Raw genomic sequence first — 26245 nt, forward strand, 5'->3', positions numbered from 1 at the left:
CCAAGCCTCTGCCCCTGCCACTTCATCTGGAAGGTGACACATCTCCCCTTCACTGAGAAAGTCCAGCCTAAGGGGCACCTGGGTGGCTCAGTCGGTTGAACACCCGACTTCGGCTCAGGTCATGATCTCACGGTCCGTGGGTTTGGGCCCCGTGTCGGGCTGTGTGCTCACAGCTGGCTCAGAGCCTGGAGCCTGTTTCAGATTCTGTGTCTCCCTCTCTCTCTGACCCTCCCCTGTTCGTGCTGTCTCTCTCTCTCTCAGAAATAAATAAGACAATTAAAAATTTAAAAAAGAAAGAAAGAAAGAAAGAAAGAAAGAAAGAAAGAAAGTCCAGCCTAAGAGATGGAAATCACATTAACTTCCTGCTACTTAATCCCAAACTGGGTTTCTACCTCACCAGCCTTTCCCTGTCCCTCCTCCCTTCAGCTTCAGGGGAAGCTGGAGCTCTCTTCGCCTCACTCACACTCATTATCTGCTGCCTTCTCAGGAGTAGGACCTCAGTAATAGGGGAGTCCCTTGGACCACACTTGCAGTCATGAGAGTCACACACTCTGCAAGGAGTCTGTGGAGACAGAGATATGTGTTCACCTGGGTCCATGCCACTCCTCTTGTAGGAGATGCTCTGGGGGCTGGGGACCCCAGAATCTCCTGTCCAATGGCCCTATGGGCCTTTTTTCCAGGCCCAATGTATAGACCCTCAGCCGGAGGCATGGGAAGGAGGAAGCTGTTCACGAGGGTGGAGGAGAAGATGGATCAAGCTGAGTGTTTGGGTTTCCACATGTGTGCACACATTGCCTCACAATGCTCAGTGCAGCAAGGGGTGAAAGGGGGCAGGTTGAAGGCTCTCCCCATGCTACCGTATCTGGGGCAGAACTCCAAGGAATCTGAGAATACTAAATTCAACTCTGGCCGTGAAGGGATGTTTGCCAAGATAGAAGGGTTGAATGTATTTCGTCTTACAGTCTAGTAGCTTGATTTGTACATTTAAATCTCAAGACGTATGGTATGAAGGCTTTCATGTGTATTCTTGCCCTGGACCCTGCAAAGGTTAAGGTCAGGCTTATTTTCAATCACTCATTTTTTTCCTGCTTTAAATATCTCCATGCATCTGTCAGGGGGAAAATAAGCAAACGACTGTGTGAACAAAGCTCCCTCCCTCCCAGCCCCCATTGTCCTGGCTCTGTCCTTCTACACAACGATTGTTTAAATAATGAGGCACTCAGCAGATCATCCCTGCGGGTCTGCAATGCTTGGAAAACAGTGACGCAGAAGAAACTGTCTCTGCCCAACTGTGCTACAACCCACAGGCCTTCACCGCACTACGTAGTGAGATCTGTGATGGAGGAAACCAGTTGCTGTGAGTGCCTCCTTGTCGTGACATCTCACTTGGCTTAATGAGTGGGAACAGAGATTAGAGAAGGTTCCTGATAGATGAAACAACAGGGAGAAGTTCGCCTCCCAGCCAGCCCAGGCGAATGCTCCTCTCACGCTCCTCTCATGCTCCAGAGAGGATAACAGTGACCTCCGAGGGGCTCCAGCACTGTCTTGTGGCAGCGGGTTTCTCTGAAGCCGCACATCCCCACAGTTCCAAAATGCACTGCACACTCTACTGCCTCTCGTGGTGGCTGCACACTGGGGAAGTTGGTCTTGACTGTAGGTTCAAGGTTTCTTCACGTCACCAAGGAGACCCTGGATCAACTGGAGCCCTTCACACAAGTTCCCAAGAGAAGATGGGCAGTGCGTCTTCCGTCCAATAGTGTGATCCCAAGATATCCACTGTGTCTCCTGAGATTTTTTGAGATGGTGACATGGGTGCGTCAAATGATATGGGATAGTTTAACAAGTATATTATGCATTTTTAATCATTAAGTGTTAACTGAGCTCAAGACTGTGGCTGAAGCTGCTTCCCTGCAGGCCCCAGTGAGGGTACGAGCGCCCCAGTGGTGGCTCCAGCAGCCTTTGCAGAAGGAAGAGTGGCACTGGTGAGGGACACAGGAGCGGCAGGTCCCAGCAAGGAGGCTGGAGAGGAAATACACCAGAAGGCATATATTGCAGCAGAGGTGAGGCACACCCTGCAAGTTCTCAGGAATAACTAGGGAGGGGACTTGGGGAAGGCCCCACCTCAACACGCAAGCCAGCAGGCCGCGGATCATCAGTGTTAATTTATCTTTAGCAGTAGGCGTGGGAGCACAAGTTATATGCACAGCAGATGCACAGTCCCTACATGTGCCAACACCGCAGTGCTGAGTGCTGCCAACCTGGACATGGGAGGGGTTTCTCCCCAGCCCAAAGCTCCTGCTCCCTGGAGCAGACATCCTCCCACCTTCTACTCACTCCTTGCTGTTATCATCCGTTGGTGCTCTGCGGCTCAGTCCTTGATGACTCTGGCAGCTGAGTTCATATGCAGCTGAGAAGACAAATATAAGGTCGCTTTCCTATCTCTGTCCTTGTTCCCAACCTCAGGGCTTGGCATGTAACACATAATCAACAGGTCCCAGATGACCGAGACTGAAAGAAACATGGAACAAGAGGTTTTAACCAGACCACAGGGATACAGGAGTCTGAAAAATATAGTAGCATTTCAGCCAAGATACAAAGAGTGGGTGGAAGTAAATGAGACCGGAGGAGGGTGGCTAGGGGAGAAAAGCCACTTCCAAGCAGAAGCAGGAGCAGTATGTGTCAAGGCCCAAGGGAGGAGGGAGCCAGATGCTCAGTGTTAACTGACAGAAAGGAAAACTGAATGGAAATGTGGAGAACTTGGTGAGAGGTAAGACTGGAGACATGGATGGGCAGGCCTCTTAAGGACTTTGAAACCATCTTATGGACACTGGACTTCATTGTACAAAATATAAGAAGCCACTGAAGGGATTCAAGTAGAGGGTGTGATCTAAATATGCACATCTGTATTGTCAAAGAGGCCACCTGGGACCCCAAATGGTGACTGGGTTTGGGGGCATCAAAGGTGGAAGCAGGGAGACAGGTAAGGTGATGTGGGAGTCTAAGAGAGAGGGATGATGGCTGGCATAAGGTTATGGTGTGAAGGTGGATGAAGGAGTCAAAGGTGGCTTCCAGGTTTTGGGTTTGAACAACTGGTAGATAGTGTGGCATTTACCAATAGGAAAGACGGAGGAGGAACACATATTAGAGAATCAAGGAGGATGATAAATTCTGTTTTTCCTATACTGAGCGTGAGATCCTATAAGCATCTTAGAGTTTATACCTCGGTGGGGAATTTTATATCTGGGTATGCATCTTTGGAGAAAGATCTATGTAGCAGAAACAAATCTGAAAATGGTTTATATTTGGATGGTACCTGAGGCTTGATGAGTTGGAGAAAGGGCTGGGATAAGCCCAGAAAGAGGAGGACAAAGAGACTTTGACCAAGCACCAAGAACTCGAGTGTCTCAGGAGCGAGCAGGGCTGGCTCATTATTACAACCACCTGGAAAACTTTAAAAATATGTATCTGCTGGCGAAATAGCACTGTATAACCTGTATTTTGGAAAACTGGTAGTAGCACTAGGCACCATTTGGTAGAAGATGATGACTGTAAGAGAGAGAACAAGTGGTTAGGAAAGAGGAAACTATAAGGATGGTACATTCCAGATCCCAAGGGAAGGGTTTCAGGAAGAAGAGCTCAGCCAAGATCAGGACTGAATTCACCAACAGGAAGACAGATGCCAGTGTGTCCACTTGTCTGACTCCTTAAAAAGGACAGAATTGGTATTTGAACCCAATAAACATTTACCAAGGGATTACAGGAAGGAGCCAGTCTCTGGTGCTCAAAGCCCTGAGAGAGGGGTGTGCAGGGGTGGGGAAAGGGGAAAAAGAGGTGAAGGAGGGTGCACTAGATGGCAGAAAGCGTTTTGCTGAAAGTAGCGTCTGAAGTGAGGCAAGGAGCTAAGCATTACTAGGAGAGGAAATAATGGTAGCAAAATTATGATGAGTCAGTACAACCTCCAGTTCAGGAAATAGTTAGTCCCTTGATGGAGCAAAGAGAATTAAGCGTTTGGAATTGAGCAAGACAAGGGGGGCAGAGCCCAGTTATATGCCAAGATAAAGGTTCTTTGGATTTCCCCCTGTAGGTAAAAAGGTCTTGAAGAATACAAGAAATCAATGCCACAATTAGATTTGTGATTCAGAGAGGCATCTGACTTCGGCTCAGGTCATGATCTTGCAGTTTGTCGGTTTGAGCCCCACGTTGGGCTCTGTGCTGACAGCTCCGAGCCTGGAGCCTGCTTCAGATTCTGTGCGCTCCTCCCCTGCTCACTCTGTGTCTCTCACCCTCTCAAAAACAAATAAACATTAAAAAAAAATAAAAAGATTTGCGATTCAGGCAGCCCATTCTGGCAGCCAGTGTAAAGGATGGCTTGGAGTCAGGGAGGATTAAGAAAAGATTGAAGCCCAAACTTCCATCAGAACGCTGTTGCAGGGACCCAGATGAAGGGGTATGGAGTCATCAGGGTAGGAATAAAGGAAAGAAGCGAGATGAGGGGGTGGGACAGTAGAGAGAGGGCCTTTGGGCCAACACCTAGTTTCTGGCTTTGGTGACTGGTTGGAGGGGTCAGTCACTGGGATAAAGAATAAGGGGGCGCCTGGGTGGCTCAGTCGGTTAAGCGTCCGACTTCCAGCTCAGGTCATGATCTCACGGTTCGTGGGTTCGAGCCCCACATCTGGCTCTGTGCTGACAGCTAGTTCGGAGCCTGGAGCCTGCTTGGGATTCTGTGTCTCCCTCTCTCTCTGACCCTCCCCTGCTCATGCTGTCTCTCTCTCTCTCAAAAAAAAATAAAATAAAATAAAATAAAGAAGACTAGGTTTAGATGAGGATAGGGTGGCAACTGGGGCATGGAGAGAACATTTTAATGTTGGTAGGGCATTCCTTTCTCCAAAGGAGAAAACATTATAGCTAGTTTCCCTAACTGTTCTTTCTTATATCTACCTTGTTCTGCAGCCTGTTTCCTTCAAATACCCAGATTCATACATGTATCTTTCCTGTTCGCTTCAACTAGTTACTGCAGGGAATTTGTTCATTTATGAAATTACTTCATTAAAAACAAAATTTGTACCAACGACTTGCAAGGCAGTATGACCCGGGAAAGGTAGGTGAATAAAAGATAACTAGCCTTTACCTCATATAATTTCCATTCTAGCAGGAGCCAAAAAAGACATGGTTTAACTTAACTCCTTACAATCCATGTAGTATATGTCAAATAATGAGGGGGTGGGCCAAGATTGAAGTTCATACTTGGGTTTTAGCAGATCTGTGAATTCCCTGAAATCTGCACGTAAAATTCTGTCTACATCTGTATACATTTGGGGAGGTAGGGAAGGGGCTTACATTCTCAAAGGGATCTGGGCTCCTAAAAGGGTAAAAACCACTCTACCCTTCCAGTCCATTGGACACCCAGTGAATACAAACTTTTTCCACACGAGAAGGCAAAGACCAAGGGGAATGCCAGCACCACTGTTCTGTCTGTTCAGTCCACTCAGAACAACCCTACCTTTACTCTCAGACATTAATGTTATTATCAATTATAATTATTCTTCTCTTCTGACGTGAGAAAGGCAACACGATTACTAACGTAACAACCCAGTGTTTGAAAAGATGGAAATCTTCTGTTCCTCACTCCCTGCGGATTTCCAAGCACGTGCCCAGGTTCAGAGCGCCTGAGTAGCAGCATGAAGCCTGGCTGACCCCATCCAGGCCCCATGGAATGGACTGCTCCGGCCTCCGCCTTTTAGATTTGGCCGAAAGAAATCCGCGAACGCGCTGGGAGTCCAGGCCGGATTTTCACACACGAAGGCGGAAGTAACAGCGAGCCGGAAGTTCCAAGGCCCCGCACAGAGAAGGTGGGGGTGGGGGAGGAGGAAGACTCAGGGTAAGGATGGCGGCTCAAATTCCAATTGTGGCCACCACTTCCACTCCGGGGATAGCCCGGAACAGCAAGAAGAGGCCAGCTAGTCCTTCTCACAACGGCAGCAGCGCTGGGGGTTACAGCGCCAGTAAGAAGAAAAAAGTGTCCGGCTCCGGCTTTCCGCAGGTATTGCTGTCGCTCGCCTAGCCTGCGCGTGCGCAGGGCCGGGCGGGGCGGAGCGAGGGCGCGTGCGCAGGGCCGGGCGGGGCGGAGCGAGGNCATTTGCTGTGCAAATGAAACATTTTTGCCGTAGTATGGACAAGCGGGATTTGGTTCAAGCATCACCTGCGTTGCGTTGTCCTTGAGAGCAGGAGAGTTGGGGTTGTTAATACCGACTTAGAATGATCCTTCGTTCGTCGAGGTCGCATTTAGGTTGAGGTTCAGGACTTTTCTCTTTCCGTCAACGTGGCTCACCTTCGTCCTTTCTTTGGACGTTTGCTGAATGTCTGTGAGGTGCAGAGCGACATAATGTTCTACATGTAGTTATACCAAGAATGGCTTCCTTCATCCTCAGAAAAGTACTTTGTTGACTCTCAGTTTCGTCGTCCCAAAGTGGGTTTGGTCTTACCCCATGGAGTTGTTAAAACGATTCAATGAGGTCGTGGTGGGAAAGCCTTGAGCAGTGTCTGGCACAGACTTAACGGCATCTGGGCAGTCTAGGCTCCACAATTCCAGCAAAGGATTTTCTGCAGAGGAGTGGTTTGGTTAGATTAGTATTTTTCTTAGCTTCTGCATTTTATTTAAAGCAATAAGAGGGCAAAGATAGAGTGTGTTCCTTTGTCCTCTACAGCACATAGTGTAGCATCATTCACCAAGAACCAAGAGCGACTTTCTAGAGATGTTAAGTGCCTGTTGCATTTTACAGCTGTTAATAGGTAGTGCTCCTCCCTGCCCTTTTTAAATACTTTATTGAGATAGAACTTACATGCAGTAAAATGCACAAATCTTAAAGAGTACGGATCAGTGGCTTTTTATATATGTATATATCTGTGTGGCCAGATGAAGAGAATTTCCAGAGCCCCTGAAAATTCTTTGGTGACCCTCTCCAGTCAATACTCTTTACCCTTCCTGCCAGAGGTAACCAGTGTTCTGACATCTCTCACCATAGATTGACTTTGCTTTTTGAACAGAATATAAATGGAATCATATAGAACATATTATTTTGTGTTTGTTTAGGTTTCTCTGTGAAACTGTTTTAGAGAGTTGTTCATTCATTCATATTACCTGTATCAGTGTATCTGTTACACTGTGTAAACATACCACAACTGACGGACATTTGCGTTTACAGTTAATTGGCATTTATGGATAAGCTGCTCTGAACATTCCTATACAACTCTGTGCAGATATATGTTTTCATTTCTCTTAGGTAAATGGATAGTAGTGGAATTGCTGGATCATAAGGTAGATACATATTTACCTGAGAAATTGTTAAACAGCATTTCCCAAAGTAGTTGCACTGTTGGGCATTCTTGCCTGTAAAGAAAAGAATGAGTTCCAGTTCTATGCCCTCAGCAATACTTGGCATCATCCTTCTTTAATTTTAGCCATTCTGATGGCTACGTACTGGTATCTCATTGTAGGTCAGAAGTCCTGGTATGATGTGACTGGTTTGGTTTTCTGCTCAGGGTAGCACAAAGCTGAAATCAAAGTGTTGACTGAGCTGGTCTCATTCCTTGCCACATGGCCTCCTCCATCTTCAAAGCCAGCTGTGGAGAATCTCTTGCATCCAATCCCTGTCACACTTCAAATATTTCTGACTTCTCTTGTCACAGCTCTGAACCCAGATTGAAGGATATATGTGATTAGGACAGGCCCACCTGGATAGGCTCCTTTGTTTGAGATCAGCTGACTTGAGACCTTAATATTAATCTGCAAAACCCCTTCACAGTGGTACCTATATTAGTGTTTGCTTGAATAACTGGGAGAAGGTGTGCAAACACCAGAAGCCAGGAATCTGAAGAGCCATCTTAAGAACTCTACCTATCACATTTATGAAACAATTAGGAAAATATACTAATTTCTAACCATGGACCAAAGTTGGTTATAGGTATTCTTTGGTGTTGGTGCCCTAAGGTGGAAGGAGACAGGAAGATAAGGACTCATTCAAGGGGTTGTAGTCACAGAAGGAAAGGTGGGGAGGCAGAAAGAGAGAGAGATTTAACAATCCAAAGCAGGCTCCAGGCTCTGAGCTGTCAGCACGGAGCCCCATGCAGGGCTTGAACTTGTGAACTGTGAGATCATGACCTGAGCCGAAGTCAGATGCTTAACCAACTGACCCACCCAGGTGCCCCAAAGATATTTTTGATCTGTAAGTATTCTCAGCAAAGCATTTATAGAAACTCCTTTATGTCAGTCTAGGAAATAGTATTAAACAGTTTAATAGTACTAATTTCATTATTTCATCAAGGTGAATCTTTAATTTAGCGGAAATTACTGTTAACTGTGCTTGCTAAATTGTACAAATTGTCACAGAATTACAATTCTGTGTATTTATTTGTACTTTCAGTGTGAAATATAGGTGTTGATCAATAATGACATACTTAGGAATGTGCTATTTCCCTTTCATTCTGGTTATGATACTTTGAAAATGATTAGTGTTAGTTTGGGTTGGCAAACAGATACACTGGCTAAAGTGAAAGAAATTATGATAAATAATAATAATATATATTGAGCATATACTTTTATCTCAGGCACTGTACTAAGCACTTTCTAAGTGCTATCTCATTTTATTATTATTTATTATTATTATTAAAGTTTATTTCTTTTGAGAGAGAGTGAGCATGAGTTGGGGAGGGGCAGAGAGAGAGAGAGAGAGAGACAGAGAGAGAGAATTCCAAGCAGGCTCTACACTCTCAATGTTGAGCCCAATGCAGTGCTCAAATCCACAAACCTTGAGATCATGATCTGAGTCTAAATCAAAACTCAGACGCTTAACCAACTGAGCCACCGGCGCCCCAAATTATCATTATCATAAGATTTTATTTTTAAAGTAATCTCTATACCTAACATGGGGCTTGAACTTCCTACCCTGAGGTCAAGAGTCGCATGCTCCACTGCCTGAGCCAGCCAGGTGCCCCTACCTCATTTAGTTTTTAAATAAACCTCTGTGAATTGTTATTCTTCAGATAAAAAGACAGGATCATGGAGAGAGGGAGATTAACTTTGCGGAGATCACACAAACTACATGCGGTAGAGTCAGGATTGGAACCCGGGTGGATTGTCCAGAGTCCATGTTCTTTTTTCTTGACTGCCTCTCTTGATATCACTCTTCTACCTTGGAAGACAGAATTAAATATTTGGTAGAACCAGATCCATGGTACAGAGAAATGCTTTGGGGGAGATTTGATTAGATCAGTATAAGTCATTTTAGCCTTTCCAGATGCATATTAAGTTGGTAAAGTCTACAGAGAAACCTAATTGTCCTGTAGCCTGAGTGTTACATAATAGACTGATATGTGATGGTAAAGCAGTGAACACAATATCTAAATAAGTTAAGAGGCAGCAGTTGCTCCTTGAGAAGGCTAATGTAGAGTGCAGTTGATGATAGACTCTTCTGCAGTTGTAGGCACCAGAGAATAATGGACTGATTTGTTCCTCCAGAAAGTAATCACATTCCACCCTGTCTTTAAAAGAAAATCATGATAATGTTAGATTTAGAGTTCATTTTTTCTATTTTTAAAGTGGACATACAAAGTCACCCACTTCTTCCCGACAGCTGTTACAATTTGTGTTTTCTTTTTTTATTCATAATTTTTTATTTTATTTTTATTATTATTTTTTACAAATAGTTCATTGTCAAATTAGTTTCCACATAACACCCAGTGCTCATCCCCACGAGTGCCCTCCTCCATGCCCATCCCCCCTTCCCCCTACATCCATCAGTTCTCAGTTTTTGTCAGCATTCAAGAGTNCCTACTTCTCTGCCATCTTGCCCCTCCTCCCACAATTTGTGTTTTCTACGTGGAGATAGTTTTTCATCATTGTCATTGATGTATGACATTATGGACCCTGCTTTCACTTAGCGTTATTTCATGAATCTCTCCTGTGTTGACAGGATTCTCAAGGGATTGGGTGCTCTTATTTAATTGACTTTATTGAATAGTTAGCTTGCTTTTCACCCTTGTACTATTTTCAGTAACCCTACCACAACACTACAGTTGTAGATTAGGCTCAGCTGTTTGATTCTGGAATACTGTTAGATGGATGCAACTGAGGATTTGAGTTTTCAGTGATAAGACAAAGGGCATTTGTCTCCGTTCTTTGTGACCATGTTATCCTTAAGTCTGGGTCAGTTATGCAGGCTGCCCTCTGGAGAGATGTAGCTGTTTATTGGGTGAGTGGAAGCCTTACTGACTGCAGGCCTGTTCTGCCTTGATACAGCCAGGGGCTCCTCCCTGGACTTAGGTCAGCTCTTCTTGAGCTGCACAGAGTGGCAGCCCTGAGTGCTACGCATTACTTTTTTCCTCTTGTTCATGTCTCAGGGATGGGATGGTTCATCTCGTAAAGTCTCTCGGCATTAATGTGCTTTGGTAATGTGGAAACTGTACATCATTTAAAATGTTATTTGACTGCATTCCAGCCTCACAGAATTGATCCTCCCTTTCACTGCTGGCCGCTCCCTCTGATCGCGTCATTAATAGGCACCAGGCTCTGGGCATGGCTGAAGCCCTGGGGAGGGAAGAATGAGGGCGCAGTCTTGTGGGGGGTGGGGTGAGGGAGGAGAGAACTGCAGAACACCCGGTTGTGGGCCCAGAGTGGGGGAGTTCTTTTGGAGGCTGGTGTGAGAGGGAGGAGAGCCAACAGTCTGCCAGGCAGGAGGCAGCTCTGGAACGATGTGGCTTCGGTCTCATTGGGATGACCTTTCTCTGCATCTTCCTCAGTCTGGCTCCTCACTGGCCCTGCTGACAAAGGAAGGACAGAGGATGGAGGGACCAAATGAGCAGGTGGGGTCCGCTTTGAAAATCAGGGCCCAAGCACACCATCTCTGTTCCCTTGTTGCCTCTTCTCTGTGGTGCCGCCCGGAAGGGCGATGCAGCCTTCTGGCTGTCTCACCCAGCCTTCCCCCTCCTCTCAGCAGATGCACCTGTCCCCTGGCAGAGCCCCCAGACCTTCCCACCCGCACACGCTTGCTGAGGTGCCTGCTTTTCCAGTGGCCTCCCTGATCTCAGCGAGGCCTCTCTGCCCGCCAGCGTTCCCCGCCTCTCCCTGGGGCCTGGGAACGGCCTACATCAAAAAGTGCTCCGTATTCCTTGCCAGGGTTTCACTGTGCATGCAGCACCTGATTCCAGTGGGGATCAGGAAAGAGGCATGCAGGGAAAGGGAGAGATGCAGCCTTTCTGCAGTGCCTGCAGGGGAGCAGAGCCTAAGGCTCTGGCTTGAGGCCCGTGGCTGCCAGCTGGGCGTGTTCTGTGGACGGTTCTGTAATCACTGTCCGGGGCCTTGGGGCCTGCTTCCCCATGTCCCTCTGGGATCTCTCTGGGCTGCTTTAGCAGCTCTGTTTGTTTATTCTCTCCCAGGTGGAGACATTACGTAAGTAGTCATTTTCTCTATGAAAATCCCCGACAGTATGCTTTTTGTTGTGATGCTCCCTGCATGGTTCTCGGGGCTGTTTTCCTGTCTCTCGTGCACTTTAGGCCATCGTGTAGGCCCAGTCTCCTGAAAGTCCGTGACCATCAGCCTGCTCCTCATGGAGGAGTCCTGTGGCCACCCTGGTTCCAGGCTTCCTTGGGAAAAGGATCCCTTTGCTTCTTCTGACAGCAGCAGGTTTTCTTAGACCTGCTCATGTCATGTGCCTTCCAGCCACTGAGCTTTGCTTCCTCCTTTGCCCCTGAACCACAGCCTCTTGAAAGAGCAGGTGACTGTCACTCTTCCAGACCTGTGTGCCAGCTATAGCTTCCTCTCAAGGTCCGTGGAGTCCCCGGCTCATTTGCTGTCATGTTAGCAGCTGGCTGTACCCCAGGGGAGAGGTCTGTCTTAGCCACTGTATTTTTTAAAATTTTATTTATTATTATTATTATTATTGTTTATTCATTTATTTTGAGAGGAGAGAGAGAGAACTCGAGCAAGTGCAAGAGGGGGGAGGGCAGAGAAAGAGGGAGAGAGAGAATTCCAAGCAGTCTCTGAGCTGTCAGTGCAGAGTCCAGTGCAGAGTTTGAACTCACGAACTGTGAGATCCTGACCTAAGCTGAAATCAAGAGTCGGACACTTAACCGACTGAGCCACCCTGGTGCCCCTGCATTTTTTTTTCTTTTCTTTTCTTTTTTTTTTTCTTTTTATGGCTCTAAACATTTCAGTGTGGATGTCCTAAAACCAAAGGTATTCTCCAGCATAACAACAGTATAGCCGTCAGATTTAGGGCATTCACACTGAAGCAACCCTGACACCGAATACATAGACCATATGCTTGTCTTTGATCTGGTCCAGGGTCCAGTCTAGGATCACACACTGTGTTTAGTTGTCATAGGTTTTTAGCTTCCTTTTATGTAGAGTAGGTCTTCAGTCTTATCTTTGACGACCTGACACTTTTGAACTGTACTGGTCACTTATTTTATAGAATGTTCCTCAGTTTGGGCTTGTCTGATATTTCCTCATGATTAGATACGGCTAATACATTTTTGGCAGGAGTGATGTGGTCCCCTTCGCAGTGCATCACATCCTAGCACATGATGGCCACATGTTCTGTTACAGTGTTAGCTTGGAGCACGTAGTAAGATGGTGTCTGCCAGGTCTCTGTGTTAAGGTATCCTGTGGGGAAATACTTCAAGACTAGCTTTATTCATTCATCCATAAACTTGTTTATTTGTCAACTGCCTTATTGAGTTAGAATCCACATACCATAAAACTCACCTCTTAAAGTGTACTCATCAGTGGTTTATAGGATAGTCACTGAGCTGTGCTACCATTGCCACTGTCTAATTTTAGAATATTTTCATGACCCCGAAAAGAAACCCTGTACCTCTTAGCAGTCTCTCCCCATTCCCGCTTTCTCTCAGCCCCCAACCACCTCTGATCTTTGACTCCTGTAGTCACCTCACGTAAATGGAATCCAACAATATGCTTACAATCTAACAATATCTGTGTGTGCTTCTTTCAGTTACCAAAATATTTTCAAGGCTTATCCGTGGTATAGGATATATCAGTACTTCATTCCGTTCTGTGGCTGAATAACACTCTGTTGATGGACATGTAGGTTGTTTGCACTTCTTGGCTATTGTGAAAAATGCTTCACATGTGAACATACACATGTTTTTGCGCACTTATTTTTTTTTAATTTCTCTTGGGTATACACGTAGTGGTTGAATTCCTGGGTCACAGGATAATTCTGTTCAACATTTTGAGGAAATACCAAACCATTTTTCAAAGTGGCCATACCCTTTTACATTCTCACAAGCAGTGTATGAGGATTACATTGTCTCCACATCCACCAACACGTTATTATGTGTCTTGATTGTGGCCATCCCATATGTTGCCATATGGGTGTGAAGTGGTATCCCATTGTGGTTTTGATTTACATTTCCCTAATCACTAATGATGGTGAGCAGTTTTTATGCTGTCCATTTGTAGGTCTTCAAAGAAATGTTAATTGAAATCCTTGGCCCATTTAAAACTGCAGTTGTCTTTTTGTTGTTGAGTGATAACAATTCTTTATATATTCTGGATCAGTGTTCTTTATTTTGTTGCTCAAAGTGTCCTTAGCTAGTGGGAACCTATTTAAATTGGCTTCTTTGTCCTTTAACATACCCCCATCATTTTTGAGTGCTGTTATGGACTGAATTGTGTCCCTTTAAGATTTTTTCTTTTGAGACAGACAAAGACAGCACAAGCGGGGGAGGGACAGAGAGAGGAGGAGAATCTCAGGTAGGCTCTGTACTGTCAGTGCAGAGCCCAATGTGGGGATTGATCTCACAACTGTGAGATCATGACCTTACCTGAAATCAAGTCAGATGCTTGACTGAGCCACTCAGGTGCCCCTCCCTTCAAGATTTATAGGGAGTCCTAACACCCAGCACACTTAGAATATAACTGTACTTGGAGATAGAGATATCACGGAGGTAACTAAGGTTACATGAAGTCATAAAGGTGGAGCCCTAATCCCATATGACCATTGTCCTTATGCAAGACACCTATGGGAGCCCTAATCCCATATGACCACTATCCTTATGTAAGGAGACACCAAGGAGGGGAATGTACCAGGAAAGGCCATGTGAGGACACAGCAAGAAGATAGCCATCTACAAGCCAAGGAGCACAGCCTCAGGAGAACCCTGCAGGCATCTTGCCCTGGACTTGTTTCCAGAACTGTGAGGAAATAAATTTCTGTTGTTTAACCCACCCAGTCTGTGGCATTTTGTTATGGCAGCCCTAGCAAACCTCCTCCTCCCCCTCCTCCCCCTCCCCCTCCTCTCCTTCCTCCTCCTCCCCCTTCTTCTTTTTCTTCTTCTTCATTTTAGTATGTGAAATTTTAGCATGGTTCAGAAGGTCAAAACTCTACACAAAGCTGAACTCAGAGAAGTTTTACTCCTCTCCACCCTTCCCTCCCCTGTCCTTTCCACCCGGTTCCATGCCCCATAGGTAAGCCAGCCCTGTCGTTTCTGAGTCATCCTTCCTGTGTTTCTTTGTTCGGCCACTGCACGCCCCAGAGAGGATTCCTTGCAACAAACTCCTGAGCATGTCCATCTTAAGATGCGGAGCCTGTGCTCTGGTGTTCCTTAACTCTAGTCAGCCAGGTAACCAGTCAGCGGTTATTTGGAACCTACTCTGTGCCAGGCACCAGGTTAGATGCAGGGGACGGAACACTGACATACAGTGAAGCAGGTGTGTCCCTGCTCTGTGCCCTCTCGCTCTTGGAGTCTCTTCTCCCATCTGCCCTCCTCTCTCGGTCTCTTCTTCTGGTCTGTTGTTCCCTGCTCATAAAGCTGCTGTTTTTTTCATTGACTTAGACATACACAAACTATCCATCATTTATCTAATTTATAATAGATATTATTAGTCTTACAAATCGTCAACACAACACTTTGTAATGGTCTATACAAAGTAACACTGATTATGATTAAATGTGATGGGAAAATAAAATTTCCCTCATCAGATTGGGTCTCCCAGGTTACATGTACCTGGCAGAAATGGCGTGACCATGAAGGAAAAAGTAGAAGGGCAATAAAAGTTATGTAAAAAATGCTAAATCTAATCTTGTTACAAAATTAAAACTGACATGAAGTAATCCCGATGAAAATAATCTTAGTAAAGCATAAATAAGCACGGGAAAATTGGAAACTGTTTGTGCCATATAGAAAATGACTCAATGATTTTGTACCAGAAAATACAAAATACAGGAAGGAGGGGGAGTGAAAGCTGAGGCTGGAAAGAAGGCCAGGATGTGTTTCTAATCTCAAGGTCAGTGGTGCCCACTGGCCTGCTGTAAATAGAGGAGTCACATTGGGCTTGCATTTAAGAACGTGTCACTGTGCTGGAGAGAAGGGAGCGGGCAAGGTGTGCACCACAGAGCCCATCCTCTGAGGCTGAGAGGTGAGGATGGTGCAGGTGAGGGCTGAGAGGAGGGAAGGACTTGAGAAGAGGGAGAGAGAGAGAGAGAGAAGAGAAAGCACATTCATGGCTAAAGATGGTGGGAAAAGGTTGAGAAGTTGGAGGCCTCTTAGCTCCTACAGAGTTGACACTGGGCTGGGCTTTGGAATAGAGAACAGTTAGGAAATATCGTGAAGGGGGAGTGAGTAGAGGGGCATGCCTGACAAAAGAGGTGATGTGGACAGAGGAGGAGCACAGGCTCACGTGCAGAGACCCTGGCAGAGAGTGTAGGACGGTTTCAGAGGAGAAAGAGCAAGTGGCCCCGAGGCCCCCATGTGGATGTCCCTGCGGGGCTGGGGGCAGTGGTGATGTAATTTACACACACACAACCAGCACTCTCCTACACTGCTGCCAGGAGTGTAAAAGAGGGCAGCCATTTAGGAAAATGAGTTGGCAGTTTCTTCCTAATGTTAAACACCCACTTACCCTATTACCCAACCATTCTGCTCCTAGATATTTACCCAAGAGAAGTGAAAACACAGGTCCACACAAAGGTTCGTACAGAATGTTCACAGCAGCATTATTTATAATAGCCAAAGACTCCAGCTGCCCCAAATGTTCATCAGCAGAGAGTGGATAAACAAATCGTGGTGGTGCTCCTCTGCCGAGTGCACGCAAATACAGGGAAACAGACGACTGACCTTGGCAACAATACCACAGTCTTAAATGCTCTGTGCTGAACTAAAAGAGCCAACACAAGATTGCCTGCTGTCAGATTCCATTCATGGCAGATTCCACCTGAGGGTGGAAGGTATTGACTAGGAAGGGGTCTGAGGGAACTTTCTGGGTGATGGAAATGTTCTGTATCTCAACAGGGACATGGATTAAACAAATGTAAATATTTGCAAAACTCTTGAAACCTACACTTCAAATCTGTGAATTTCATTGTATGTAAATTATGTTTCAATTTTAAAAAGTTATTGTAGTTTGGAAATCACATTAAAAATCAGAAATGATTTCTTAGTTTGGCTTGTTTTTTTTCTAGGTGATGGTTAACTTAAAAGGTGTCTTGGTGGGGGCGCCTGGGTGACTCAGTTGGTTAAGTGTCGGACTCTTGGTTTCGGTTCAGGTCATGAACTCATGGTTCAGGAGTTCGAGCCCTGCACAGAGCTGTCAGCACAGAGCTGATAGCTCTCTTTCTCTCTCTCACAAATAAGTAAGCATTAAAAAATAAAATTAGATGACATGTTTTTTGTTTTAAAGCATTTAGCCTGCTTGTCAGGATGCTCTGGCTGCAGCCAGCTGAGCTGTGGATGTCCAGCCTCCTATCCCTCTGTTTTCCTTCCTCAGGATGCCTATATCCTGCTGCTCCCCTTAAGCATTAAGGGCTGTAGCATAGGTTCTCTAGCTGACGACACCCCTACAAGGGCTGGCGCAGTTTTTGTCTCAATGTTTTGAGACACAGTTTGACAAGATCAGCAGGTTTGCATCCAGAGCCAATCACTGTGTGGACTTGAAGCCATATCCCTGAGCCTCTATTTTCCCTTCTGGAAACTGGGGATAAGAGTTGTCAGAGTTAAGTGAGCCAGCTCAGGTAGTACATCCATCTCTAATGCTTGCCACATGGGGGAACCGGGAAGTGTGGCAGCTGAGGTCCTGGCTGTCTCCTGTGGGCTGTCTCTCTGCACAACAGGGGCCACTCCCAGTGTAGCAGGCCCTTCTCTGCTACAGGCTACCTGCAAGGGCTCTGGGGCACGTCTTCCTTCACATGTCCAATGGTATTGAGGAGCCTGAAATTAAGTCCTCCATTAGAAACAACCTCAGGCTGCACATAGTCCCAGTTCCAGGAAAAGCCTCAGCTGAAGCCACCCTCAAACCGCCCTTGGATCTGCCAATCAAAAGAAATGTGTAACATTCCTGTAGTCTTGGAGACGAGTCAGGGCTGGGAACTCCAGGTAGTTACTTTGTACAAACTTGCCAATCAGTCACCGCTTGCAGAAGCCCCACATAGATTCTCTGAGCCCACCTCATAATTGGTCATTTTAAAAGACTCTCAAAGGTCATGATTGGGTCCCGCCAAAAGTAAAGAACGCCTCACAGATACTGAATGGTCAAAACTGTTACTATGCTGTTACTATGGGTATTGTACAATTATGATTGGTGCTTATGTAACGATGCAAAACATACAACATGTGCACGGTAACACCCCCGCCCTTCCCCCATAAAAACCCTGCTTGCCACTGTTCGGGGCTTCACTTTGCTGCCGCTGTGCGGGTAGATGGGTGAGCCCCTGCTCAAGCTTGTAATAAAGACCCTTTTGTACTTGCATCGGTGCCGGCTCGTTGGAGGTCTCTGGGGACTTGCGATTCGGGCATAACCGTATCATCTCGTGTATTGTTGGGAGCCGAGTTACGGAACTCACCTCAAAGAAGCTGACCTCAAACTATCCTTATTGTGTTTTAAGGGTATCAGCATGGAAGCCATGGGTGAGAATAAAATGGTGCCCTCTGATTATAGCACAGGGCCTATGGACAAAGCTGCCAAGCCATTGCCATTTAAGGATCCAAACTTTGTGGTAAGCATCTAAAGTATTTTATACACACAAAACCCAAACATCCATACCTCAGCCTCTATTCCTGAGGGGCCTGCGGCCTGGGTAACACTGGCGTCCCTTTCCATCAGTCTAAGTCGCCACTTTCTCAGCCATGGGCTGTTAGGAGATGGGCGGGGGCAGGAGGAGGGCCCTTCCTCTTCCATTGATCTTCCAGTGTGCCAGTTCCCAGGGATTTTGGTGTCTTTTGTGGAACTGGTTAAAGAGAATGGATCATGTCCATGATTCTTCACCATCCCTTTTCATTGGTTTTATGTAAGTTTTAGATGAGGCTTAAAATAATTAACTGAAAGAAAAGTGTTCCTCATTAGTTTAAGTAAATCTAACCTTATGTTGCTCTAAAGTAGAGATAGGCTACTCTTCCTTTCATTCCTGCAGGATTAATAATTACAGAGACTCATACTATGTCATTAGAAGTTTTTCATTAATTAGTTTTGAATGCAGTATTATCAGTACCTGCAACCAATTTTGGTATTTTTTTCCATTTTACTTTGTCATTTTTATAGAAGAAAAAAGAAATTTCCAAAAGGCTTGCCGTGTCATGATTGAGGCTTACTTGGGTTTTCCAGGATTTCCAGTAATTTGTGAGGCAGTGACCTGCCCTCAGAAGGGAGTTTAGAGATGTAGTCATGAGTTTAAATCTAATTTTGTAATACATTTATTTTAAAGTAATGGGAAATTCATGAGTGAATTCTGTAAAGTAAGTCCCAACAAAGGATGTGAGTTTCTATGAGCATGTTTAAAAAAAAAACAAAAAATACCTTTATTTCTGTTCTATCACCAACTAACTCACGAGTTTTGATAATCCACAAGTTGTGTTTTTGTAAGTCAGATTAAAGTGTACAGTGTCATGCTTAAAAAAACAGCCCTTAGGGGTACAAGCGGGCAGAGAGAATGAGGGCTATGTTACAGTTATGAATGAGCATGATTCAGATGCTGAAATGGCACCTCCGCTGAATTTTGTCTCTTCTGGTCCATGTCTTTAATTCAAGCACTCTGGCCACGGTGGCGCCGTAGCTGGCAAGAAGAACAGAACCTGGAAGAACCTGAAACAAATCCTCGCTTCGGAAAGGGCATTGCCGTGGCAACTGAACGATCCTAACTGTGAGCTGTCTGGAGCCTTTCATGTGTTTATAATGTTCAGACTAGGAACTTCTAACAAACGTACAGGATTTGCCTGTGTCTGCATTAACATAGGAAACTACTTTTAGCCTAGGAATTCTGTACTTGCCTCAGTATAGGGAGATAATGTACCTGTTTCCTCATAATTGTATCTGTGTTGAACCTGTTTGTGTCATCATGGATGTGTGGTTTTGGGCGTCACCATTAACATTTCCGTCTGGAGGAATAGGTCCTGATATGGTCATACTAGTGTTTCTGTTAGGCATACTTCTTACTCAAGAGTCTCTCCTTCAAATCTGTTTTCCAAGGTTGCAAAAGATTTAGGAGAGTTTCTAACAACCAGCTGAGAGGCTAACTGTTTTGCATTCCGGGCCGTTGTTTTTCAGAGTAAATGCTTTATGCTGCAGTATTTTTCAGTCTGTGTACAGCACTGTTATAAGTTCTGTTCAACTTCATTGGAAAGTAGAGGTCAAAGCTCCATCCGTGTCCTGTCCCATGGCACATCTTTCACAGGGGTGACTCAGATGGGTGACAAGTAAACTAGTCAGCAGTCTGGGTGTGGACATTCTGGTGTCTGGGTGCGCAGACCCAATTAGGGGTTGTTCAGCATCGCCCTCAGCCCGTGGAGCCTGTAACAGTGAGAGTGGCTTGTGGGCAGATGAGCTTTCCGGTGGCTCCCCGGGGACAGGGCAGGGCTATATCCAGAGCCTGCACTTGGTCTGTGATGTACGTAATGCATTATCCCCCCGGAGAGTTCTGGGAGCACTTGATCACATAATATTCATTTCAGAAATATCCAACAGCATTTTAGGAGGGAAAAGGAAAGGGATCTGAATATTTTAAAGCCAGCTTAGTTACCTTCTTTTTTTCCCCCTAGACTTCAGTATTGACGCTCCTCCATCCTTCAAACCAGCTAAGAAGTATTCTGATGTTTCAGGTCTTCTTGTGAGTATGATTACGTCTCTGTCTCCTAGCACTGAGTTGAAGAGGAGACTTCACAGTACTATTTAGACAGTGTTGATATGGACCGCCCCTGACCCTGCCTAGAGCCTGCATTCTTTGAATAGGTAATGGCTTTGTGCTGAAGCACTCACAGGCCTGTCTCACAGTGGCTGCAGCCTGGGCCATCCGTGTGGCAGGCTGGAGGGAAGACGGCTCCTGAAGGAGGGAGACACGAGTTCCACTTCCCCTTCCATTTTTTTTTTACTGCTGAGATTTAAAAAATTTCTCACATTTGGGGCGCCTGGGTAGCTCAGTCGGTTGGGCGTCCGGCTTCGGCTCAGGTCAGGATCTCGCTGTTTGTGGGTTCGAGCCCCGCGTCGGGCTCTGTGCTGACGGCCAGCTCAGAGTCTGGAGTCTGTTTTGGATTCTGTGTCTCCCTCTCTCTCTGACCCTACCCTGCTCACGCTGTCTCTCTTTCAGAAATAAAATTAAAAAAAAAAAACAAAATTAAAAAAAAACTTCTTACATCTTAGAAATGATTGTACTTTAAAAAACGTATTTAAACTTCTCCAAAGACTAAAGATGCATTATGGTAAAGACAGTGATTTTCAAGCTTATTTGTAAGCATCGGAAGCATGATTTTATGCATCGCTTTTTCAAGTGAAATCTTTGACAGAATCCCCGGGAGCCCACCGACCCAGCATGGCACCCTGTGCATCTGGTCTCTGTCCTCCCCACTCTGTGTGTGACCCCTAAAGTGCTTCTGGGAAACACAGTTCCAACACCTGCAACATTGTTGGACAAGCAAGACTCAGGCAACTTGCTGAACTGAGGAACCTCACAGAACTTCATCTCCTTCCTTTCTGAGTGTAAATGCCATGTGCAGCTTTCAGCCCCACTTCCTCATCCTTTTCACTGCTATTAACGTTTGGAAGATGGGCCTTTTCTCATAACTGTAGAAACAGTGAGGCACTTGACTTTTTATAACTCATACACATCATTCAAATGTTTTACATTTTTATAAAAATGTAGGACTCCAAACATCTATAACAAACTGACTGAACTAATCTACATTTTACACTGGGGAAGATTTGAGATTTTTTCTTTCTTTTTCTGTTTTTTTTTTTTTTAATTTTTTTTACAAATAGTTTATTGATTACAAATAGTTTATAGATTTGAGATTTTCTTATATTTTTGAAAATAATGTTAATTATACTCTCTGAGTCAGTTGTGTATTGTAGCTTTTCCTCCAGAAAGCACACACTCCTTAGTGCACTACAACTTTCCACCATAGACCCTTTAACAGTGATCTCAAAAAATAATAGGGAGAGTAGAAGTGTCAGAACACTGTGTGTGTGTGCGCGTGCGCATGTGTGCACGCGTGTTTGTGTGTGCATGCATCTGTGTGCTGGATTCTTTTGCGATCCATTCAGGGTTCATATTTCTGCCCCTTTTTAAAAAATGGTTATTTTTGAGAGAGACAGACAGAGCACGAGCGGGGGAGGGTCAGAGAGAGAGGGAGACACAGAATCTGAAGCAGGCTCCCGGCTCCGAGCTGTCAGCACAGAGCCTGACGTGGGGCTCGAATCCACAAACTGTGAGATCATGACCTGAGGCGAAGTCAGATGCTAAACCGACTGAGCCCCTCAGGTGCCCCTACATATGCCCTTCTAATCTTGGAGGGGAGTTCAACTTTTGAGCAATGTTGTAGTCCTACGCTGATTTGTCTCCTCACTGAAAATAGTTGCCTCATATATTTGACCCTTTTTTTAATAGTTGTTCATAGCAGGAGAACTAGTCTGGCAGCAATTACTCAGTTATGTCCCAAATGGACATTTCTCTTTGGAGAAGCCAGCGTTTATGGGCAGGTAGCTTTTCCTTACCACTAGGCAGCTCATGGTCTAGTGCACTGGTTTACACACATGAGGAGGCATGAGAATCATTTTGAGAAGCATTGTTTCAGGTCCCTTTGTGCCATAGGCAAGGACTTGTCATGTCATACCTAACCTAAGACTTCTTGCCCCATCGTAGGTAAGAGTTAAGAAAATTTTGAATATACAAAAAACTCTACCAAATCATTTAAAGACAATCCCATAGAAGGGCTAGCTAAAAGGATATGAATACAATTACAAAGCAGAAATGCAGATGACCAGTAAGTAGATATTCAGTCTCACTGATAATAAGGAAAAACAGTCCTCAGTAGGAAGGAGCGGCACCTGGGTGGCTCAGTCAGGTAAGTGTCCAACTCTTAGTTTCAGCTGAGGTCATGATTTCATGGTTTTGTGAGTTCAAGCCCTGCGTTGGGCTCTGTGCTGACAGTAAGGGGCCTGCTTGGGATTCTGTCTCTCCCTCTCTCACAATAAATAAATAAGCTTTAAAAAAAAAAAAAAGACCCATTAGTAAGGAAGAAATGAAGACACTGGGTTATAAATGTCGTCAACATAGAGAAATGGATATCCTCCCACATGGCCCTTTTGAGAGGGGAGTACGTTGCCCTGGGTTCTTTGTGTTTTTTTAAAATTTTTTAATGTTTTATTTATTTTTGAGAGAGAGATAGAGACAGCATGAGCAGGGGAGGTTCAGAGAAAGGGGGAGACACAGAATCCGAAGCAGGCTCCAGGCTCTGAGCTGTTAGCACAGAGACCAACACGGGGCTTGAACCCATGAACCATGGGATCATGACGCGAGCTGTAGTCGGACACTTAACCGACTGAGCCACCCAGGCACCCTTGGTCTGGGTTCTTTGGAAGCCATTTGGCAGTCAGTACCTATGGAGGCAGAAAAGCAATAGCCTGTGACCTAGCAGTCTACCTTCCAGGCAGCTCCTAGAGTAGCAGTGTGTACAAGGAGGTTCGTACAGACGTGTTTATGAGAAAATGTGATTGTGAGAAAAACTCTGGAAACAAAACCAAGGTCAGTCAACCTGGGTTTGGGATTGGGGATGTTTTCATACTGTCCTGTGAGGCTGACGTATATGTAATAACATGGATAAACTTCCAAGCTGTATCATTTACTGAGGGTACAAAATGGTATAATCAGCATGGTACCACTTATACAAAATCCAATACACATTTATAAAAAAAAATACCGAGTAATTTCTCTGGTGTGTTTGTATATGTGTGTAAGGGTATATACAAACAAGGTCTGGAAAGGTGCCCATTTACAGCGGTTTTCTTGGGGAAAGGCAAGGGTTTTTGGATAGTAGGTGGTTGGAAAAGGAGACTTTAGTCTTACTGATAATGTTTTCTTCCTTCACTTTCCTTTCCTTTTCCCTTCCCTTCCCTCTGAATATGTCCATTTGTTGCCTGCATAAATTAAAGTTACACAATTAAAAATGAAGCCCAGCTCCTGTTTACACTGCCGCACCTGTTCCTGGCCAGCCAGATGACAGTCCGCTGGGCATGGGCAGGAAGGGAGGCGTGCAGGGTCACACCTGTGTTTCGCACTTCTTACAAAGCCATGGGAAGTACAGTGGTTCTGGATGAGACAGGGGAGCAGTGAACACTGCCTGTCACCTTGCAGCCCGGGGCGGGGGCAGCCTTTGTTTTATTCAGGCTCCAGGCATGGAATCAGAGGAGGGCAGACTGGAAGACTGCAGTGTTTCACTTGTTCAGCTCTGGGGTGTCACTTGGCCTCCTCCCTTCTGCTCAGAATACTGGGTCCGGTCCGGTTTGTGCAAGCTTTCATTGGTAACCTTGCTGTCAGTGCCAGAGTATCTGTATTCTGCATTACTTATTCAGCAGCCTTCTTGGCACCAAGGTCTGAACCTGGGCGGGCCGGCTCAGCACAGTGTGGTGGTAGGAGGGAGGCAGCCACAGAAGTGGAGCCACGCCGGAGCTGGTTCATATATGGAGGCCAGATGCTCAAAGCCAGATGCGCAGGCCTGCACCCCTGCTTGGAACTGCGGCAGAGTCTCCCCTGCCAGTCAGCTCGTCCGACCGCTGCATGGCCAGGAGCCCTCAAAAGGGGACTTGTTGCTTCTTCATTATTAAGCCTTCCTTGATATTACTGTCTTTAAAGGAAATATGGTACAGAAAGGCAAGATCTAGATTAAGCCAAAGGATCCAAGTTTTATTTTATGGAGAGCTTTAATGAATCTTTAGGAATAATCTCATTTTCCTGACACACGGATGTAAATACCTTGGGGAGATCCCCTGTGCCAGAATTGAGGACTTTGTAGTGTGTGACTGACTTCCTTTCAGCTAGCTGCTGCTTCAGCCTCCCCTTCTCCCTTAAATGACAGCACTACTGCCCGTCTGGGGAGGGGGGGCGCACAGAGCTGATCAGCACTGAGCAGACGGTCCACACGTGAGTAACTGGATGTTACCTGTCTAGACTTTAATGGCATCTTTTATAATTTTTCAAGGAGTTCCAAATGACTCACTCTCATGTTTTCTATTTCAAAATCGGTAGAAGCCACATGACTTGAGGTAATACAGTAAGCGAACTTATTTTCTCCACTTTGCACGTGGGGAAAACACACTAAAAGAGAATTTTGATACGTCATTGGGAAGTGAGTTCTGTTTTCTGTGATCATCCTGATCATTCATTTGTTCGTTCGTTCATTCAGTCATCACTCGTTGTGCAAACACCACCTGAAGGCCCACTGTGCACTCTGTGTTGCACTAGCAGAGATGCGGTGATAAAGGACAGGGTTCCTGCCTCATGGCCTCTCTGTGTAGACCTTAGTCAAGGAGTTATGCACATAAAAAGCATGAGAGCAAGAGACAGATGTGGGGAGAGTGGGGGAGCAGATAAGACTTCCCTGATGAGATGACTGGGGGCCGAGTCCTGAAGGATGAGCAGGTGATTAGGGAGTAGAGTGGCCTGGGTGGGGGCCTCTCCTCAGGACAGGCTGAATGGAGCATGAATGCAGGGAGGGCCTGAGAGCCAGAGCAGTTGGAACCAGAGTGGGGATGTGTGGCTGAGGAAGAGGCTTGGGAAGGAGTAGGGCCCAGGAGGGCTTGTGGGGTCTGAGGAGCCATGCTGAGGACAGAGAGGAGCTACTGAGGTTTCACGCTGAGGAACGACATGATCAGAAGCGCAAGATGTGAAGATGGCCCTGGTTGCAGTTGTAGGGCGGTGGTCCCTTCCAGCCGGAGAGTGGGTGTGGGTGGCCTTCCAGCACAGCGCTAGAGCTCAGGGAGCTGCAGGAGGGTGTGGAGGAGCAGGAGCAGGGTGCACTTGGGGCAGGCAGGGTGTAACAGGGAGGGGCGAGTGTACACGGCAAGCACCTGTTCCCTCCCTTGGGAGATGGAGCCAGAACATCTGTTTGAAGCTGGCGTGAGAGAGGAGAGAGTGAGAGGGAGGGAGAGAGAATCCTAAGCAGGGTCCACGCTGTCAGCACAGAGCCCGATGCAGGACTCAATCTCACGAACCATGAGATCATGACATGAGCCCAAATCAAGAGTCAGACACTTAACCGACTGACCCACCCAGTTGCCCCAAAGCAGTGGGGGTTTGAAGGCAGAGACCAGGGAGCGATGATCCTCATGAATTCCGCTTTGGACCTGTTGCTTCTACCCTTGTGGCACCAACCAGAAGAGTCCTAGTGTCTGACGTGGTCCCTCCTCTTCCCTCCGTCCATACCCTGAAATATTTCTCAAGTCTGGGAAGATTAACCAGTCTTTGCCAAAGTAAGCAGTTTAGTGTTCATGGTGACAGAGGAAGGCAAAATGAAGATACTTCACTTTAAACTGAAAAAACTTTAAACTTGAACTTAAAATTTCAGCACTAACAATTTTCTGCCTTTCCCCCTTTCCCACCCAGGCCAACTATACTGACCCCCAGAGCAAGCTGCGCTTCAGCACTATTGAAGAGTTTTCCTACATCCGGAGGCTGCCGTCTGATGTCGTCACTGGCTACCTGGCCCTGAGGAAGGCCACGAGCATCGTTCCTTGAGCCTTGAGAAAGCCTTGAGGAGACGAGGTGGAAAGCTGTTCCAAAGGCAAACTCTGGACTCATGATTTTGTTTCATGGAAACAAACTCATTCTGCTTGTCAATCTGGAAATGTCAGTGCTGTGCCTTGGAAAGAATGTTTGGCTTTAATTTAAGGTGTTTTTTTTTTCCTTTTTCTGTTTTCCCTCCAAGTGGGACGTTTCCTCTTGAATTAAATTATACTTTAGTTATTGCCTCAA

At 45.8% G+C, this 26245-nt stretch overlaps 1 protein-coding gene and 1 long non-coding RNA gene across 2 annotated transcripts in view; one reads left to right on the forward strand and one right to left on the reverse strand.

Annotated features, from left to right (window-relative positions):
- Positions 1 to 5816: 5816 nt before the first annotated feature.
- INO80C (INO80 complex subunit C) lies at positions 5817 to 26245 on the forward strand. Its single transcript, XM_077753809.1, has 5 exons — positions 5817 to 6040; positions 17897 to 18007; positions 19036 to 19147; positions 20043 to 20110; positions 25877 to 26245. The coding sequence occupies exons 1-5, from the start codon at positions 5885 to 5887 to the stop codon at positions 26006 to 26008; spliced, it is 579 nt and encodes a 192-aa protein (XP_077609935.1). The 5' UTR covers positions 5817 to 5884; the 3' UTR covers positions 26009 to 26245.
- Positions 8915 to 26245, reverse strand: part of LOC144223108 (uncharacterized) — a 40073-nt gene continuing 22742 nt past the window's right edge. The window contains exon 3 of the long non-coding RNA XR_013332568.1: positions 8915 to 9537. This is a non-coding gene — a long non-coding RNA (uncharacterized LOC144223108). The remainder of the gene's footprint in view (positions 9538 to 26245) is intronic.

This window comes from Crocuta crocuta, unplaced genomic scaffold, assembly GCF_008692635.1.
Source record: "Crocuta crocuta isolate KB4526 unplaced genomic scaffold, BGI_CrCroc_1.0 scaffold231, whole genome shotgun sequence".
NCBI classification, from domain to species: domain Eukaryota; kingdom Metazoa; phylum Chordata; class Mammalia; order Carnivora; family Hyaenidae; genus Crocuta; species Crocuta crocuta.